Raw genomic sequence first — 20,508 nt, forward strand, 5'->3', positions numbered from 1 at the left:
TGCCGATGGTGTGGGCCTGGGAGCTGATGGAGGTGGCAGGAGTTGGCCCTGGTTCACAGTCTGGATTCTGAACTTCAATGAATCTTGTAGCAAAGGCAGCAGATCCCTCTGTCTTGAAGCATCTTGGGAGTTAATTTTTTTTCCTCTGTGTGACCTGGAAATAGTAGCTGATGAAATAGCTCTCTGGCTTGCCAGTGATGTTTAGTACAGTATATTTTCCTTACGTAGTATCTATATTCTTCTGCTTTGTTTTGTTCTCTATACATCACCGTGTTGTCTCTGAGAGTCAGTGGCCGCCGGTACTTTCTGCTTAAACCTTCTTGCTGTGGCTTCCAGCAAATAAGCATGTGCTTTTCTCTGTCAGGCTAGGTGTTTTCCTATTGTAAAATGTCTGCTTGAGGACACTGGATACATTTGGGGCTGATTACAGCTTTCTGCAGTCACAAGTTTGAACATTTCACATTCTAATTCTTGCCTTTGTTGTTTTTGGCTTTCTTCTAGGCTACGGAGAGCTAAATGGTAACGCAGGAGAAAGAGAAGTGTCATTAAAGGGCCTGTGCGCTGATGAAACCACCACCCCCGGATCCAGGGTACCTAATGGCAGCCAGCAGCTCGTAGACACTAACGTCACCTCAAAGCAGACTGTGAAGGCCAGCACTTTGGGGAAAGCTGGAATCAAACCCAAGAACTTCATTCAGAAAAATAGCGTGGACAAAAAGAATGAGAAGTCCTCTGAAAATAAACTTCGAGAAAGCCAGACCTCAGACAAGCCAGAGGGAGTGTCTATTCCAAACGGCGTGGTAACCAATAATTCTAACTATATCACGAATGGCTACGTAGGCAAAGGGGCCGATAATGATGGTAGCGGCTCCGAGAGTGGATATACTACGCCTAAAAAGAGGAAAGGCAGGCGCAACAGTGCCAAGGGTTGTGAGAACTTGAATCTAGTACAGGACAAAATAATGCAGCAGGAGGTCAGTGCACCAACCTTAAAACAGGAACTTGAGGGTTTCAAGCCTGATTATAGTGAACAGAAGGGGAACCGAATTGAAAATACTAAGCCTGTTTGGAAATACGAGGCTGGGGCTGGTGGAGCAGGCCGGGGAAAGCCTGGGCTTGGGGATGTACAGCGAAAAAACTCTGATGCCAAACCTGGGATTAGCAGCAAGAAGTTTGATGACCGGCCCAAAGGGAAGCATGTGTCGTCAGCTACGTCTAAAGAGGACTCATGGACCTTATTTAAACCACCCCCAGTGTTTCCAGTGGACAACAGCAGTGCTAAAATTGTTCCCAAAATAAGTTATGCAAGTAAAGTTAAAGAAAACCTTAACAAAGCAGCCCAAACGCCATCCACGTCATCTTCGTCATCTTCATCATCTGCTGGGGAAACTCAGGCCCAAACATCGAGTCGACTCTCCCAGGTCCCTATGTCTGCTATGAAATCTGTTACTTCTGCTAGCTTCTCCAATGGGCCGATTCTAGCAGGGACCGATGGAAGCGTGTATTCCCTAGGGACCCAGCCACTGCTCCCAACCACTGCTAGTACTGTCCCATCTGCCTCCTCCGAGTCAGCACCCCAGGATGCGAGTACAGCTTCGACGGCTCTCGAACAAAAGAAATCTAGCCTTTTTATCTACCCTTCAAATATGCAAACTGTGCTTCTGGGTGCAGCGCAAGTCGATTTCCCATCGCAGACCAATCAGCAGAACCTGGGAGATATCTTCCAGAATCAGTGGGGCTTGTCTTTCATCAACGAGCCCAGTGCTGGGCCTGAAACTGTCGTGGGGAAATCTGCGGATAATCAGTTAATGGAAGTGACATTTCAAGGGGAATATCCTGCCACTTTGGTTTCACAATGTGCTGAAATCAGTCCCTCAGGAACTGAACAACCTGTGTTTCCTAAGGCTTATGAGCTGGATAAACGGACTAGCCCTCAAATTCTTAGTGCTATTCTTAAGCCTGGGACTGCTGTGGAGGGTGGTGTCTTAGCTTTGGAGTCGCATCACACAGGTGACCTACAAAAGGCAGATGCCGGTAGCCAAGGTGCTTTAGTGTTTCTTTCAAAAGACTATGAAGTAGAGAATCCTCTGGCCTCTCCTACGAACAATTTGCTAGCCTCCGCCAAAGAACAGAGGTACCAGAGAGGCCTAGAAAGGAAAGATAGCTGGGGTTCTTTTGACCTGAGGGCTGCTATTCTATATCACACTAAAGGTAATGGCTTCAATTGCTGCCTAAGGGCACTCTCTTCTCATTTTTGTTTTATTTAAGTGCAATATTCTAACCTGATCTATTCCTTACAGCAATCCTGATTGTTTTAAAAATGAGCTTTTTTGCTTGCATATCTCTAATGGAGATAACGGTTTGGGAAAGTTATTCAAATGCTTGTGTAATTGATGTTAAGAGGTATAAGCATAAGTGATGTTGGGAGGGATGATACTTAGCTAGCGTGTGTTACAGGCAAAGAGCAGCTTCTCCTGAGCATCTCAGCATTGGAAGGAGTTAAATATGTAGGATTGCCTGCTTTTTTCCAGCTTTGAGGTGATTTTCTGTTGCTGAAAAGACTTCGTAGTCTGTACTTACACCTCTACCACCAAAGTGTTGCAGCTTCTCCCCTGGGCAGATCAGGCCGTGAAATCATGGCTTTGAAGGAAGGAAAAAATTATTCCTATGGCTTTTCATGGCGTGACTTACTTTATTTTTCTAAGCAAAACCCACACACACACTTTTCCCCTGCCCTTCTGGAGTATTATGGCAGCAGCAAGATGAATCTTTGCTTATCAACTCTTCTTAAGCTGCAGATTGAATTCTCTCATTGTCTTTGTAGCCCAAATCTTTCAGATGATTTTATTGCTTTCATGGAGCCCTTTGTAGTCCAGCTCCTTCTTTTCCTGTTTTTTTGAGACTGAAATGACTCAAACACGATACAGACGCTTTAAACTTGGAACGAAGAGAGGGAAGCTTGTGGGATGGCTTGCTTTCTGCTTCAGCCTCAGCCACAGCAGCTCTGAGTCTTGTGGCAGTTCTTGGCTTTTGGTCCTGGCTCAGTGTTGCCAGGAGCCTGCTTGTGTGTTCCCTTTTGGCACGGTGCTACCTTCCCTTGAGGAACACAGGCAGTTCCTTTTTTATTTGTGCCCCCTTCTCTCTCCCTGCATCCCCTTACCCTGAAGGGAAAAAGGTGACATTAATCTTTTGTACAAATGTGGATAATGCCTCTGCATAGGGGTTGGTATTTGGTTAATGTTGGCATATTTGCTGTTTTTACTCATGGTAAAGCTCTTAAATTACCTGTTCACAAACTCTGTAAAGCATACAGAAACGTAGATGCCTTTCTTTAGTAACAGCAAGCCCAGGCATTTAAAAATAATAACTCCAAATATTTATTCCAGGTCACCTCACTCTCACGATGTTAACATTTTAAGCTTTTGTATCCCCGAGGACTGCATTCATCAATCGATTTTATCTGGGTCCTCTACCTTCTACTCAGTCTATTCAAGCTTTCTGTTCCTGTTTCTTCTCTCTGCCTGCAGCCTACATGCCAGTTTCTCATCAGAAAACAGGTTGCCAGAAAGCACAGTGTGGTACAAGTCCTAGGCAGTCCTTCTTCTCTTAACGGTTCACAAGTTTTTCTAGCACTTAAGTTTATCCCTTCTGTTTTGGTCAGCCTGAATGTGTCGTGGCAGAGCAGCTTTGTGCAGCCGCAGCAGGACTCATCAGCTCTCCCTTTCTCACCGGCTGTGTGAAAGACAGACCCCAGTAAAACAATGGGAACAACAGGAAAATAAAGAACACTCCCTTCCCATGTCCTCTTGAGGAGGTGTTAACTTCAAAGTCTGCCTGGTTTAAATCTAAACACCCGAGTTCATTACATCCAGTGGCAAGGATGGGCACCTAAAGCACTCTTGAAAATGCTGTTTTCTGTTCTTTCCGTGCTTCTGCACATGAATGCTCTTCTATGAGCATCCGGAGCAAACACCCTTGTGATTTTCCTGCCCCAGCGCTCCTCTGTGCTGATTATTTTTCAAGCTGTGTCTGTGCCGACTTCAAGGTGTTACTTGGGGGTGAAAGATGATGGATGTTTCTGATCAGTGTTATCATTAATGCATAGAGGTGCTCCAAACAGCTTGAGCCTGTCTTTCTCCTACTTAGTCTTCAGGTGTTATAGCTGGTTTACAAAGCAGGAGATCAGTAGTGATGATGATGCATTTCTGTGTCTGTTCAAGTCCACCTTGGTGTGTTTGGGTAAGGGGGCTTGGGAGGAGCGGTGCCTTGCTCTGCCCCATGCAGGTGGAAAATGCTGTCCCCCCACTTCCTGGCTGTGGTTCTGCAGTCGGAGCCCCGCGGGTGAGCTCCTGTGGCACAGTGTACTCCGGAATGCCTAGAACGCAGAGCTGCCAGAGTGTGTTTGCAGTGCAGTGGTTAATTCCCACACTGTTCTCTCCATTTGTCTTGGGCTGTTTGCCTGAGGTCCTGCTCCTGTAGCCAACCAGTTCCTCTGCAACACGAAAGGCACAATTTCACTTGCCTATTTTTCACAAGCTGCCTTCCCCTCCTCTCAGTAGAGCATGCAGGTTTGCCTGGGCTGGTGTTAAGGTTCCTGGGTAGCTGGATCCTCAGACTGTTTGATTTTGATTTCAAGAGGAGGGTGAACTTCTCCCTCTTCAGATCGATCTGTTTGCTTTTGAGCAAAGTCTCAATAGTTTGATCTTCAAAGCTGCCCTCCCTCCAGGGTTGTGGACACAAAGAGAAAGGATTGCAGGGCAAGGGCAGGGGTGAGCGCAGAGCATCAGAGAGGTCTCTGCCCTGGGCTCCTCAGTGTGGAGCAATTCCATGTGAGCTACCAATGGTGCAAGGGTGAAGCTCTGTGTGTCCAGTGAGGAATGGGCTCCGGCATAAGCAGACACAGTGCGTTGACCTGGTTGTCACAAGCTTGCACTTGTTTGCACTGTTTGTGGCTGTAATCAGGTTATGTGGATCCTCATCTTGGACTGTAAATAGGCTGTGGGAAAGCCTCCAGCTTACTCAGTAGCTTTGTTCCAGCAAACCAGGCTTTCCTATGCAGGGTTTGCCCAGTGACTGCAAGGGGCATTATAGACTGTAATTGCTTCACAGCTTCCCTAGGAAGGGATGGATGGAGGAGTGAGCACCAGGGTGGGCTGGCTCTGGTACAGCAATCCTGTTCAAACCACTGCAGCAGCGTGCTTGCTGGTAGGGCCGTGCTGGGGTGTAGAGGTGTAGGGCTGGGCAGCTGCAGAGCCGAGCGAGGTTGCAGTGGAAGAAGCTGTCCTTGTTTGTGTGCGCCCAGATTGCTTTTTCCCCAGAAGTCAGGGCACTGGGAACACACTGGCAAGGCTGGTGATGCACCCACCTGTTCTTCTCTTGGATGCTTTTTGAGCTGGTTCCTCTGTGCCCCTGCTCTGTGCCTTGCTTTTATTTTGTCTTTTTAAAGGGCAGAAAGACTCTCACGATCGTCTGATCTGCTTAACTGTAAAAAGTGATCCTTCAGCGGGGCTGCCTTCATTAACAGGCCGTGCCACTTGGTGTTTGTGACGGTGCCTTGAAGCCCTCACAGGTGACGGACCTGATTTAGAAGGTAGATGTCATTTAGTCTAGCTCTGGTGAGCTGTTGTGGTTGGAGGCAGGGATGGTAGCTTAGTGTGGGAGACTGGAAGGACCAAGAAGGAGCGATGCTCTTGTTTAGGGACATTGTCCCTGTCTAGGTTAGAACTGAACTCGTGCCTTGGTGTGACAATGCCAAAATCCTCATCTTTTGGAGGTAAAACTGCTCCTCACAGATCTTTTTGGCCCTTCAGAAAGAGGAAGCTGGGTGTATCTCAGCTTTACTTCTGTTGAAATCAGGATCTTCTTACTGCTTTAGTCCTCCTTTTAAAGACAGCTGGATGAAATGTTTCATATTGGAATAATGTCAACACTCTGCAGCATTTCATGGTGTATTTGCAGTTGCAGGCTTCCAGGAAGGGCTCTGTCTCTCACTAATGCCTGGCTTTGTGTTTGCCATACCAGCTTCATGGTGGGGAGCTCAGTAGTTTGCTTGTCATTAGCCAAAAAGCAGCTAATCAAGGTCTCCAGTTCGGCTGCACAGCAGTGAAGACCACATCAGTGGAGGAGAGGAAACTGCAGTGTTTCCCACTTTCTGTCTTGCCACCAAGTTTCTGCCTGTACCACTGCTTTTGTTCCTTTCCAGCCTCTCAGCTGTACTAGCATCTCTGCTTGTGTGAAGAAGCAGAAGAGCAGCATGGAAAATAGAGCACGGCAGCGTGGGCCAGCTAGGAGTGGCATTTGCCGGAATGGTGAACTGGGTCAGAAGAAATAGCAGAGCTGTGAATTCAGCAATTTTCATCCTTTACATCAGGAGAGAGGGGAAAAAAAAAAAAGCCTCCGTTTCCCATCCCCCTTGGTGGGAAGGGGTTAGAGCTCCGTCTGCTGCTGCTGGTCTTGTGGGGCTTGGGCTGTGGGGCAAAAGCTAATTTAATTCTCCCTCAAGTCTCTGCCTTTTCCAGTTGTCAAGATGAGTTCCGTGTACTTGGCACAGCAATGAGTCTCCACAGCATTGAATTTTTAATCTTCGCTTTGTTTCCAGGGCAATCCCCTAACTTAATCATTGTGTCCTGCAGAGGAGAAACAGAAAAACCAGGCGAGGATGGTCCCTCTTTGTTATTTGTTTTTTTTAAGCTCTTCATTTTAGGGACAATTGTCAGTTTATGTTAGATTATTAATGACGAAGAACTATCACCGTGGCGTTGTGCAGGCACTTCTGCTTGCAAGGGCCAGCCTCTTTACCAAGGAAATTGTGTGTAAAAGTGCCAGTCTTAACAAGTTATGGCAGAAAGACTTCTTTCCCCTTCAAGGTTATGTACCAGTCCTGCTATAAAGTTTATTGGCCTAGGAGGAATCTTGCCACAATTCACCAGAATGGGCCTCAGTCTGCTGACATCAAAGCCTTCCTCACCAACCCGTTGTTTCAGGGATGCTGCCCAGAAAACTTGGTTCCTCTCCTTAGAGCTCATTGGGTGGATGTGGCTGCGGCTGTCAGCAATTCCTTAGCAAACCACAAGCCTAATTGCAAAAAATCCTGAAAGTCATGAGGTTAGACGGGGCACGGAAGGTGACCTCGTTGTGCCCTGGCTTGGAGCAGGGCTGGCTTTGGTGTTGAATTGTACAAGGGTTTGATGCCGTTCTCTCCAGCTGGGTTGGAGTCTACTGAGAAAGAGGTTGCGTTGGTTGCCTGTCCTGTTTTGGAAGTGCTGGGCCTTCTCTGTTGATCAGGTCTTGAATCATAAAATGGTTCAGGTTGGAAGGGACGTTAGAGCCCATCCAATTCCATCCCTCTGGATCAGGTTGCTCAAAGTGCCATCAAACCTGTCTTGAACCCCTCCAGGGATGGGGCAGCCACCACTGCTCTGGGCAACCTGGGCCAGGGCCTCCCCACCCTCACAGCAAAACATTTATTCCGAAGATCTCATCTCAATCTCCTCTATTCCAGCTGAAAACCGTTCCCCCCTTGTCCTATCCCCATGCTCCCTGATGAAGAGCCCCTCCCCAGCTGTCCTATGGGACCCTTTTAGTACTGGAAGTTACTTGACCCTCTTCTTCTCTGGAAAGCAGAAATGCTGGATTTGGGGTTGGCACCACAGGGAGGTGGAGTCAAACTCTTATTGAGGACACCCTTTTTTCTGTAGGCAATGGTAAGAGTTCTAGCTTGGAACTCGCCCTGGAAGCTTTATCTAGGGAAAGTGGGCTCAAGAAAAGAAGTCCCTGAAGCGAAGGAAGGAGGTTTGAGGCCTCTTAACATGACCAACTCCTGGGGACTGTCTTTTCTTCCACTCAAACCATGTGCTTGCTGTCTCGATTGTCAGAGCTGGGGCTCGGACAGCAGTGGCTCTGCCGCACTGCTGGGTCACTCACTGCATTCTGTCCAACCTCTGTTAGGTGTCACAGCACTTGGGATCAGCGCAGGATACCACAGCCTGTAACTCACCCTATTTCCGTGAGGAAAACTCGCTCTGATATATTACCAAGTAAAGCAAAATAAATCGTAAAATCCCATCTTAAGATTCAAGGAAAACCTTTTTTTTCCCTTGTTCTGCGTTGCAGTTGGCCCAAGTTATATTTTTTCCCCTCTGTGAAGTTGTTTCAGTTGGTAAATGTGCTACCCTGTATCTGCGTGCTGCTGGCCAAGGAGGACCTTGCCCCGGCTCTTCTGATGGCAGATGTTCACTAGCAGTCAGTGTTACAGCCAGTTGCTGATGCTGTTTGGTTTTGTAGACTTGTCAGGCTGTGTGTCTGCCAGCCAAAGAATCCAGGTATTTGGGATTCACAGGACACTTTACACCACCTTCTCTCTTGCCTCTTTTTGCTGAAGGAGGAAGATTATTTAAAATCTGAAAAGGTTGGATTTTTTTTTCCTGTTTCTTTTTGTTACAGAATTTCTTCAGCTTTAAGTTTCTTGGTGGTTTTTGAGAGTATTTCGCTGTCTTATCTCATTGTCAGGCACATCTTAATATTTGCAGGTGGCTTTCTTGTGGTGGCTGATGAAGTTAAAAGCAGATGGAAGTGGAAAAGAAAGCATGATGTTTTGCACAGGGATATGGTAGCGGGCAGCACTTCAACCTCTGCCTTGTGTTTGCTGCTCTAACATTGTTCTAATGCAGAGGAACCAACAACTTAAGGGTAGTTTTCTGACCCCTGCCTTTAGGGAAGGCTGTTAACGTAAGTGCTTTTCCTTAGCTGTTAGGAAATGATGCACCTGACTTCACTGAGTGGAAAACCAGCTCTGCTGGAGGTAATTGTAATAGCTGGTTTGATTTACTACTGGGGAATCTACATCTGAGGGGTTAGGGAGTCGGTCCCTTGTTTATGTCCCTGAGGGTGTTCGGGGCTCGTTCCTGAAGAACTTGGGGTTCCCCTGACGAAAGAGCGAAGTGTTTTTGTTATAGTGACACAAACATAACAGACCCTGTAAAAGTTTGTCAGGGCCTTTCTTACAAGAGACTTAATTGTGCAAAGAGGGCTGGCAATACTTATTTACATGCAATTCCCTGCCGCAGAGGACTTTGGATGGTAGCGGACAAAGGAGAGATGAAGGGTTGGAGAAGGGATGCGAACATGCAAGCGATTGATCAAGGTGGTATTTGACACTCGTCCTGCTGAGGCTGGGAGTTTTGTAGGGTTTCTTCTTCCTTTCCCGTGCCAGTTAGTTTTCTTGTTACCTTGGTTTGTGCTTTGCTGCTCGTACTGTGTAGCTTAATAATCCATTGCCATTCTTCTTTCCTATCCCCTACCAAGGTCCTGTCCCCCTCCTCTTCTCTGGCAGAAGGGAGGCTTTAAAGATTGTTTGTGCAGGTTTTGTTCCTACTAAATGCTCCTTGTCTGTTATTTTCTCTCTTACACTTAGGTGCAGGGTACAGTTGGTGTTTTTGTAAATATTCTAGCTCACAAAATTCCTCCTTGATCGTGACTAACTGTAGGTATTTTAAATAGGTCTCTAAAGATGTGACTTAATTTTGGGGATGTTTTAAAGAGAAGAGCCTTCTGTTTCTTAGTGTCAGTGAAAAGAGCATCTGACTTTGTTATTGCTCAGGGAAAAAAAAAAGTGCGTGCTCTTTCAGCGAGAATTGGGGAGGGTTTGTTTGTCTTTAGTGTTGTAGAGGCAAACTGGGGAAAGGACACGGATCTGTTGGAGCAAGTCTAGAGGAGGCCATGGAGATGATCCGAGGGCTAGAGCACCTCCTGTGTGAGGACAGGCTGGGAGAGCTGGAGTTGTTCAGCCTGGAGAGGAGAAGGCTGTGGAGAGACCTTAGAGCAGCTTCCAGTATGGAAAGCGGCTCCAGAAAAGCTGGGGAGGGGCTCTTGATCCGTGGAGTGCAGGGATAGGATGAGGAGGAACAGTATTCAGCTGAAAGACGGAAGATTGAGATGAGATTTTAGGAAGAAATGTTTTCTGGTAAGGATGAGGAGGCCCTGGCCCAGGTTGCCCAGAGCAGTGGTGGCTGCTCCATCCCTGGAGGGGTTCCAGGCCAGGTTGGATGGGGCTTGGAGCCCATGATCCAGTGGGAGGTGTCCCTGCCTATGGCAGAGAGTGGGACTGGGTGATCTTTAAGGTCCCTTCCAACCCAAACCATTCTGTCATTCTGTGATTGTATGAAAGAGCTGCAAGCCAAGCAGGCAGCCGGGTGTCTGGAGCGTCGCACCTTATTCTTGGCTGATACGTTGACAGCAGTTCTGCAGCGATGTTAGCAGAGTAATCTTTGTGTGGCGTGCTTCAGCAGATGCATGCTGTGAACCATGAGAAACTCACTTTGTCCAGCAGTTCTGATTTCACACACGCTAAGCATCAGCTTGTAAAAATCATCTCTCCGGGCTGCTTGCTGAGGCTGTAATGAGTGAAGCAGTGTTGGAGTTGGAGTAGTAAAGCCTGAAGTCAGATTGAGTTGTATAGGAGTGGAGTATGGCAATGACACTCCTGATGCTCAGTTTGGCCATCTGACCCTTAAGACCATGTTACAGCCGTCTTTGCCTTTTATTGCTGGATCATTCATGTTGGATTCAGACAGTGCTGTGGGCTGCGTTGGAGCTGTGCAGCCGGACAGGATGGAGCTGGCTTTGTCCAAAAGCCTCAGCACAACTGCTCTGGTGTGGTGCCACACTCAGGAAATAAAAACATGTTTGGAGTTGTCTCTAAATGGCAGCATAAATCTGCGTAATAATAATGGTCTTCTCGTTTTGCTTTCACAGAAATGGAATCGGTTTGGAATTTGCAGAAGCAAGGTAAGGATATCGGAAAGAATTAATAAACCAAGTTGGTCTGTCCTGCTTGGTCTGTTGGGGTGGGTGTTTAGAGCAGGTTGTCTTGGTGTCCAGAGATGCCAGAGTTCAACTCTTCATGGCCTGCGTTTGGTCACTGAGCATAGTAAGTTTTCCTGGAATGGTGTGGGCTTCAGAGAGAAGCAGGGTCTCTAGAAGAGCAATAAAACCAGTGTCAGAGTAGATTTAATGAGTCTGCCCTCGTGTGTACAATAATTGCTTCTGTTTCTGGTGTTGGGTGTCACACCCAAACCTAAGGTTTCTATTCTGGTGTGTCCCCACAAATTCACTTGTGAAGATGGTCCGTGTTATCCTGTGGGAAGAGCAGTAGTGGAGATGCCCAGGGCTGTAATGGGCCTGAGCACGGCTTTGTGGGACGTACACAGGGGACCTATGGACCAGTTGGTTAATGCCTGAGTACTCTGCAGATCTCTTCTGGGTATCTCCAGCCACAGGTCCTGACAGTTGCTTGATGAAAACTTAGCGTTTTGCTTTCTTTCCAGATCCCAAAAGGATAATCACTTACGATGAAGCCATGGATCGCCCGGATCAATGAAGGTAGCAAGACAAGACTGCCTGTTCTAACCTTTCTGCAGCATTTGTGCTGTTCATAGGGGACAAAAGGCTTTTATGCTCCTTCTAAATCTTCAGCGCAGCAGAGGAACCATAACTAGAATCACAGGATAATATATACAAATATATATATAGTTATTTAAAAATGGCAACTGAAAGTAATTAGACTTCTTAAGGAATCTGAAAATTTATTTCCACGAGACTACACACGTGATTATTTAATCTCCGGTACTGAATAGATCTTTTTTTTTTTTCGTTCTTTTTGTTTTGTTTTTGTTTAAAGAGTGAATGCAAGTGATTAACGAATACAGACTCGATTTACAAGCCCGGTTCTAAAGTTCCTGCTGTCCGTCTAGATGGGCAACAGCAACCCACTGGAGAGGCATTTCCGCTTGACAAGGTTTCTGTTTCTCGTTCTGTGACTGTAGTGACACACTAATCACAGGGAAATCGGGATGAGCCACCATCCTTCATCTCCCTTTGCCCTTCCACCTCCCCGATTTGGTGTTGTTTTGTTTTTGTTTTCCATTGAATGCTGGAGAAACGCCTTGAAGTTTGCCGAGTTTCTTGTTTTTATCCAGAGAATTCTAATCCGCATGTTTTGCCAGGAGTAAAGCAACCAGTCCTGTGCTGGGGATATTGTCTTAAAGCATCATCCTGCTGGGGGAAAAGATGGGAATACTGCAGTTCTAGGACGCATGGTGACGTCACACAGTTGACCTGGCTCCGGTTACACATTGGACTATTGCAACTGAAGAGCTCTTTCATTTTAAAAGACAACATGCAAAAATAAGCAATCTGTTTAGGCATAAAAAACCCAACAAAAACCTACTGTTCCCGCAGTTTAATGCCTTGGTATTACTGGGAGCAAAAAAAAAAATTAAGTATCTTCTGCTTTCAAATGTAGGTGCTTCGTATCCGCTCTGTCTGTCTTCTAACACTAAATGTGCCGGATTTTTTTCCCATTTTCATTGGAAAACTGAAGAGGAATTGAGTTCTGCTAACTTTCACCCTTCTTGAGTTATTATTTTCTCTTAAAAGAAAAAAAAAAGAAAAAAATTAAAAAAAAAAGAAAAATTTAGGAAAAAAAACCCACAAAGAAAAATGGGAATTTGAATCCTTTTCCATTTGTCCGTAGAACGCCAAGGGCTGGGCGTCCCACACCTGCCCGTTGGAAATGCTCTTTTATATTTTAATGCAGTCTGTGTATTTCCGGGCTCTGCTTCTGATTATCTCTTAATAAAAATCTATTTTATTACAAAAAAATGGAGGACTTAGGAATGAAAATGATAATTTAAAAATTTTTTTTTTAAAAAAAAAAAAGATCCCAAGGGAAGGAAAGGTTCCTGGCAGCAACATTAGAGCGGGCTGCGGCTGCGTCACCCACTCTGTCCCGTTGCAGCCTGTAGTGCGTCCAAATCACGCTGGGGTCCGGCAGTTGTTCTGGGTTTTTTAAAAGGTGGAAAGTTCACAGGGTCCAGTGCAAAAGCAAGTGAGGAATGAAGTAAAAATGGGTTTTACAGACCCGCCAGAGCCCCACACATAACAGTGTTCATCATGGGTGAACACTGGCTGCTCTGGGCAACAGGGCCAGCACCGTCTGCTGTCTCCTAAAATTAAACTGGACCCCACGGGGCATTACGGGAAGCAGATAAGCCTGAAACTTTTGCCTCCCCCTTGTGCTTAGATTTATCCACTTGTTTGTTGTGTTGTTTTGTTCTTTTTTTTTTATTTTATTTTTTTTTGGTTAACTAGGAGTATGTAGCATGCGTTTTTTAATTGTTTTTATTCTTTTTAATCAGATTTGTTCCTGAATGAGACGCTTAGGTTCATGGTGGGACAATGCAACTTAATTCTGTACCTTTTGTAAGATTGCTAGCTTTCCGCCACGCTCTAGTTTTAAAGGTTTGACTATGGATTGCCTGCTCCATTTTATGTATAAAATACTATATAGTATAATGCCGTAGTGGGATACTATATAGTAACCATGTGTTGTATCAGTTCAGGTTCAGACGTGTGTGGTTGGCCAGTCGCAAATAGTTCTGTTTCACCTATCAACTGTAACTTGCAGCTGTATAACATGTTTACAGATGTGCCCGACATCCAGTCCTCCTGACGTTCCTCTTTTGAATTCTGTCAAGTCTCCCAACTGCTTGCCAAAAGTCGGAATCGCCTCCAGCTCCGCTGTGGAAGAGCGGGGGGCATTCCTGAGCTTTAAAGTGTTGAACAAACTGGACGGTGGGACTGGGAAAATTAAGGTGGAGGAAATGTTCTTTCTTTTATTATTATTATTATTATTATGATTTTCAACAAGTTGAAGGCTGATGGCAAACTTTCCAGTTTGTTTTACTGGCTTTAAGGCTCTGCTGTGTATTTATTTGCCTTGTGTAGTCACTTGTCGCCTTAAGGGCTGGGTTCCATTAAAAAAGAAAAAAAAAAAAAAAAGACAAAAAAAAGACAAAACCAAACCCTGTTTTGCTTCCCTGAGGTCTGCACTGCCCTGGGACCCCCGGATCTGTGCTCGGGGCTGGCGCTGCGAAAGCTGAGCAGCAATAACCCATCCTGAACTTGACCCTGTTCTTTTAGAAAGATCCGAGTCTGTATATTTGAGGACTTGGCCTAATCCAGTCCATCCTCTAAACAGCAAAAGCGGTGCTCAATGAAACACAGTTTGAGTGATGGGTGGGTGGGTTTTTCCCCTGATGTTCATCCCTGCTGCTTTTCCTCGTGGCCCCTTGCTGGTGGTGCCCCCGAAACAACCTTTGCCGCCTTTCTGCTCTCTTTCTGCCTGTCCTCCCTCCCACTGTCTGTCCGTCTCCGTGTGCTCAGCACCGAGCAGTTAGGAAATCCTCTCTCTGAGCTCCTGTCAATATTTCTTGGATAGATGATTGCTTAGAGCCAGGCAGGACCGTGGAAGAGATTTCCCCATGCCATCATGTAACGCCCTGTCGCTATCTGCAGTCCCCTGAAGTCCTCACACAATTCTTTACTGAGCACTTATTAAAAATATCTTAAGATTTAATTTGTTTTCTGATTATTTTTGTGTAAACTTATACAAAAAAAAAAGAAAAAAAAAACAAAACAAAAAAAAAAAAACCTGAAATGGAGCTGTGACTAATTTAGCACATTGAAATAATGCTAAGGTGTTACTGATAAGTCTCATGTTTTGTTTTTGTTTGACTCAGAGTATTAGTACTGTAGCATAAACCAAATACAGCCCGGGAAGGGGCGCAGCCGCCTTCCCTCCCGGGTCTGCACCCGAGGGTGTCCGTGTGTGCGCGGGGGGCGAGGAGGCGGCGGTGCGTGTGCGAGCATCTTGCTCGCGTTGAGGAGAGCGAGCGTGTATTTATTTGTGCCATTGTTTTCATTACACTGAGTAAAGTCTGTTTTAAAACAAAAACCCTTTAATACGTGTCGCGTTGGGAAGTGGCGCTGAGGGTGAAATCGTGACCTATTTTTTTATTAGCTATGAAGATACTAATTCAGGGTAAGGCTTCTATCCCACTTCCGTTCCCATTGTGGGTCCAATGAGTCCCTTCTCTCTGGTTCTCTTGCCAGGCTTTCTCTTCATTGGAGTAAGGATTCCTGCGCGGGCAGGGGCTGTCTCCTTTCTCCAGGTCTTTCCCCACCGCTCCTCCTCTGCTGGCAGGTCCTCTGGAGTATCCCTTGTCCAGGCTTTTGTGCACACAGACAGGAGCGCGTCCCGCCAGCCAGATCCAGCACAGGTTTGCTTTTTCTGGTGGATCAGGGAGCGTTTCCTCCGCTCCAAGAGATGGTTTAAAAGCTGCTCCGTGCTCCCAGTAGCAGTGGCTTAGGGACCTTCTCTGCTCCCTCCCTTTCCACCTGACTGGTGGATTGGCAACGTGATGGCTTTCAAGATTTGGTTGGAGTTTGGTTTTTGTTTAAACCCACTTCAGTTGTCTGTGAAACCTGTTTTCATTGTCAGAAATCTCTTGTCTCTCTGACAATGTGGATATAGCTCCAGGGTGTGGTTTCTGTTGCTAACCCATTTCAAACCATCACCCATTCCTATCCACAAATCCCACTTTTGTAGCTGCTGTGAACTTTGAAATGTGGAAGAAAAACCCAATTCTCATTAGGTTGCGATAATGCCAGCTATTCGGTGGTGGGGAGCGGGTGGCGAGGTGACCGTCTGGCTGAACGGAAAGGAAAATCGCTTCCTGCTAGGAAAAGGAAAAAAAAGAGAGATGGAAGTTGTCTTAGCAGTTGCGTGTGTAATTCGTGCTTTTCACCTTCAAGAGAATGTTAGTGTAGCACAATAGCGTCCTTCCCAGAGGAGGCCGGTGGGTGACCTCAGGGACATTGGGGAGTGGTGGCATTCACAGCCGTGTTTGAGAACCGCTGGTCTTTGTCCTGCACGCTCAGATTTTGCTTTAGATTCAGCGTTTTCAGTAAATTGCGATCGTGTCTGAAGCTTTCAGGAGTCTCATCCCTAGAAGCTTTTTCTGTCTATACATCTGTAGTGGTCTGCTTTCCTTACAGAGGCTGTTTACAAGGGAGATGGTTGAGGTCAGTCAGGAGAGGAGGGAACAAGGCTACACATAGTTTAAAGCTGCTACACTTTCCACGCCAGTGCGTGAGGCAGGAGGAGTGCTAGCGTGGTGGAGCCGCCGAAGAAGCCATGGAAATCCTTGGTTTGGCCACCGCGAGAGCATTTTTTCCATGTGAAAAAAACCCTAGCGCAAGTAGTTGGGGAGCAGGAACCTGGGCTGGTCTGAAGGAGCAGATCTTGGTGCTGCTGGACGCGCTGCCTTCCAGAGCTTTCAGAGCTTTAGACATTTGCACAATCCGTGTTACACCACAGGGTAAGGTTGGCTTCCTCGTATCCCACGCGAGATCCTCACAAGTGGCATCGTTCGCAGCACGATGCCAAAACAGTGGATGGATGGGAAAGCACAGGAGATCCGCAGCGGCCGATCGTTGGAGGCGTTGCCGGGGTGTCGGCCTGCACCCTGTTCTGGGGCAGGAGCGAAACTCATCCCTGTGCTTTCCCCAGGGGTTGCTGAGCTGTGTTTATCTTGACTGTTAACCAGAAAGCTTCGTATAACATGTCCAGAGCTCTAAAGCCATTTTGTAAGATAGCAGTATCCCTTTTCTACAGCCTTATTAACGAGTAGAGTATCTTTAAAAAGAAGAAAAAAAAAAAAACAACTAGTTCATTTCTTTCTGTGGTATGAAACTTGTGTGCTGCAAACATACAAGCGTTCAGCAAAAACACAACTTACAGTTTTCTTAAAAAAAAAAAAACACACAAAAACCCAACAAAAAAAAACCCTGTCTGCTTTCCATATGGTCTTTCCTCAGGTGCTAAATAAGGGTTCCAAAAATGGATACTGCTTTAGGAGTTTCTGCTTTATTCTTAAATACGTATTTTTTTGCTTAGGTGTTGTAAAGATATTTTAACAAGAATGTTTTTTTTTTAATGTAAATAAGATTGTGTCTTTAATTTTTTTGGTTTATCTCCTTTTTGTCTATATTGAATAGTCAGATTTTCATTTTATCCTTTTGAGAAGGACCCTCTTATGACCTTCCTCGAAGACATTTCATTAAGTGTTGCTGCATTTTAAGAATGAATCTACAACTGTTCATTGTCTTGGATTAATGCTGCTGCTGCTATAAGTAACCCTGAAAATCAAGAATGTGTGATGCACTTTTTTGACCTGACCATGTCGTTCCCCTTGCGGGTCGTCGAACCCTCCTGTAACACAGCCACTGCGGGAAGCGCGGGCACTGGTAGAAGCCGGGGTGTCGGAGCGGGGTGTACCGAATTTTGGTGCTGACCTACGGGAATTTCTATGCAAACGCAAGCAAAGGAGAACTCTTAACTTGAGAGAACACTGTGCATTTTTATTTGTTTTTGGTTTTTTTTTCCTCTCCTTCCTTTTCTTAAGCTGCTATTGGAAGGGCGGTGCAAATCCCTGAGGGTTTCGGCTGCTCCTTCCGCGATGGCTGGTGGTGCAGGAAAGATGCCCGAGTAACATGTAAGGTAGAAAAATCTCAATCGACTCTTGTCTCGTCTCCAGTTTTAGTATTTTTGTTTTCTCTTTGAATCTAGCTATGGAAGGAAGTGGCTCATCTCTGCAAAAAGGTCTTTCATGCTGTATCGCAATGTGAAGTTAACCAACAGTATTAGAGATCGGCCTCCTTGCTGCCATGCTCTTGGCAGCGTGGAATTGTAGGCTCCTTGTCCAGCCGCCTTTGGGTGCTGGGGAGCAGTTGGTGCCCAGAATCATCTGTTTTCCAAGGAAAAAGTGAAGCTAGGTCTTCTACTCCGCCAAAACCTGATGGCGTGAAAGCCTGTGGTGGTGCCGCCACGTGGCACGAGGCAGGTCCAGAACCTCTTGTCTGCATGGGTCACACCTGGAGCAATGCAGGGCGATGCGTGCAGTGACAGAGAGGTTTATGGAGGGGAAAGAGAATTTACTTGACTATTTGTAGAAGATCCTAAAGTACCTCTGCAAAGTGAGGGAAGAGTAACGAAGTCATGTAGGAAAAAACGCTTGGGATTACAACTGCCTGGAAAATCGCCTGTAAATACCATAGTCCCCAGCTCTCTGCCTGTTTAATGAGTTTATTCAGCATTGGTTTTTTTGGGCCAGCGTTTGCTCCTTCACACACGCGTGTGTGTGTGCGTACACCTGACTCAATGTGCCTTGCGTGTGTGCTCTTGGCTGAGGAGAGTCCGTAGGGGTGTGGGAGCTGCTGGGACGTGGCCAGGCTCGTGGCTGGCAGCGCGATGACTGTGCCCCATCTACAGTCGAGGGTTCGTCACTGTCCCGGTCACCCATCAGAGCAAAATGAGACTTGGGCTCAAGCTTGTGTAGTGGCTGTCTTACAGTTTGGGGACGATGTCCTGCAGGGTGGCACCTTTCCTTTCCTAACACAAGCTGTTTGCTGCAACTTCAGAGGGTAACTAGGAGGGAGAGAAAGAGAAGCTGAGAAGCTGCTTTGCTGTTCTCCTGCAGACAGAAATAAGCATTGTGGTGCTTTACCTGCAAAGCCAACACAGGTGAAGGTCAGGAACCGACTTTGCTTTGGAGTTAGGGCTTTCTGCGGCACTGGGAGTCCCCTTACCCAGAGGATTTATTCCCTTCCAGGCTGTGGTTCTTGTTACTGTGGGTTTTCTCAGTGTGTTTGTAAAGGAGAAGTAAACATGCCTTGCTTAACCTGAATGAAATAGAGATGCTTATGTTTGCAGTCAGTGACTCTGAATACGAAGCTGTGCAATCCTTGTTTCTTCATCTCTCTCCCGATTCACTCACCCCTAATGTGTGATTCCTGTCTGAGTCTTTTCTGTCCTTCTGCCACTGTAAATGTGAAAGCTTGCTTGCATTATTTTTTAGAAATGCATTTTGCACACTCGGGTTTCACTGAAGCTCCGTGAAAAGGTTAGTTTGAAGCAGATGAATAAAGCTATGCACATGTTTTGAAAGTTTAATTTGTGTCTCATTACCAGAAGTGACTTATCTGCCCTCTTTTGCATTCCTGTGCTGTCATTGCCTGCATTATCTTCACCATCGCGGAGGGTATGATGGAAGGTGGCAGTTCTTTGCTGACAGCCGTAGCAGAAAACTGGCGCTTCTTGATTTTTTTAGTAGCCTATCTCTCTCCTTTGCTTTCTCTGTATCTCGGTATAGCTATATAAATATATATATTATTTTTTTATTTTAAAGAGCCTACTTTAGTAATTGAATCGGAGGGAGCGGGGTGTGCTGGCGTGTGTTTCAGATACACTTTGTGCTGGCGGATGAATGAGTGCCCTTTTTCTCTGGTCGGAAGCGTGGTGGTACCCGCCGGTATCCCGCCAGGTGTGCGGGCGGGGATGGGGACAGGGAGCGCGCGACTCGGCCCCACGTGAAGCAGCTTTAGGAAGGGGTGGAGGTCAGTGTGGTGCGGGCGTGAGCAAACCTGAGGCTTCTAACGGCAAAATGAACTGAAGAGAACTCCTACCTTTGCGCGTTCCCATTGTGAGGTGGAGGGAAGGCTTCCTCACTGTCCCTGTGCAGGGGCTGTAGTTCATGGCCCGCTGGAGCAGAGGGAGGGCTCCCACAGTCTCCAGGTGAGAGCTGTGTCTTGGTTCTGTGTTCCTGAGTTGGGTGCACTGAGTTGCAGGTACCACCTCTGGGAACTTGTTCCTTTAGCCCAGAGCCTTTGTGCAGGAGGGTCAGGATCTCGTGATGGGAGAAGGACCCTGACAGCGTTCTCCTCATGTTCCCTTCACCATGGCAGAAGTTTGTACTAACTTAACAGCTTTTTTTCATACAGAACAGGGCTGCTTTTCTATCTACCATCACACGTGTACTTACACACCTTCAGTGGCTCGCGAGCCCCTGAAGGTCCTCGACTTGTTTACTGGGGGGACGGATGCCCCTCTCTCCCCCTCCCCTGAATATTTCAGTGTTAAGGGCGGTGCGGAACACAACCGCGCGCTTCGACTGCGAGCTGGGGCTGGAGCCGTCACCTCTCCTACCCCTGCCCCGGTTGAGAAGTTCTCATTTCGTTTGGTTTTCTGGTGTGTATTAAAATCGCCGCGAGGGGTTGTGCTCTTACCTGCTCAGGAGCTGAATTACCTCTGACCCGCGGAGAGGGGCAGCCCCTCTTTGTTGTCGATGTTGTAGTGTGCGACCACACAGATTGGTAAAGGTAGTGTTTTCTTCTCCCCTCCCCGGTATTTCCAATTAGGTTAATGCACTCTGTGTGCTCAGCTGGAAACGTAGGCGTTTTCCCGGTCGTGAGAGGGTGGCTAGAGGAGTTAGTGTAATACCTGCTGTAGCTGTGTCTGGCGCAGCCCCTTGCGCTGGAATGGGTGATGTCACGGACTGTAAGGATAAGTAATATCCATGAGCTGTAATGGCATGATGTATCTTTACCAATGATGTCATACTTCACACTAAATGTTTAAAAAAAGAAAAAAAGTTACCTGAAATTTTGTTTATTCTGCACCAACAGGTCTTCAAAATTTATCCAAATTTTATTATTTTATCAGGAAAAAAAAAAAAGAAATTTGTGTAGATCGAATACGTTAAGACAGACAATAAGTGATGTAAATTGTTGAATAAAAATTTTAAAGTTTCTGGGTGTCAGCGTGACTTT

General features: G+C 46.4%; 1 protein-coding gene across 10 annotated transcripts in view; it reads left to right on the forward strand.

Annotated features, from left to right (window-relative positions):
- NUFIP2 (nuclear FMR1 interacting protein 2) overlaps nucleotides 1-20,488 on the forward strand; it is a 44,902-nt gene extending 24,414 nt beyond the window's left edge. For 9 of the 10 annotated variants that reach the window (XM_054084731.1, XM_054084728.1, XM_054084725.1 and 6 more), the window contains 3 exons: nucleotides 502-2,211; nucleotides 10,753-10,785; nucleotides 11,325-20,488. In XM_054084731.1, the coding sequence (XP_053940706.1) occupies nucleotides 502-2,211; nucleotides 10,753-10,785; nucleotides 11,325-11,377 (1,796 nt within the window). In that variant the 3' untranslated portion in view covers nucleotides 11,378-20,488. The remainder of the gene's footprint in view (nucleotides 1-501; nucleotides 2,212-10,752; nucleotides 10,786-11,324) is intronic. The other variant, XM_054084724.1, reaches the window with a different exon arrangement.
- Nucleotides 20,489-20,508: the final 20 nt, after the last annotated feature.

Source organism: Cuculus canorus, chromosome 20 (assembly GCF_017976375.1).
Source record: "Cuculus canorus isolate bCucCan1 chromosome 20, bCucCan1.pri, whole genome shotgun sequence".
NCBI lineage: Eukaryota > Metazoa > Chordata > Aves > Cuculiformes > Cuculidae > Cuculus > Cuculus canorus.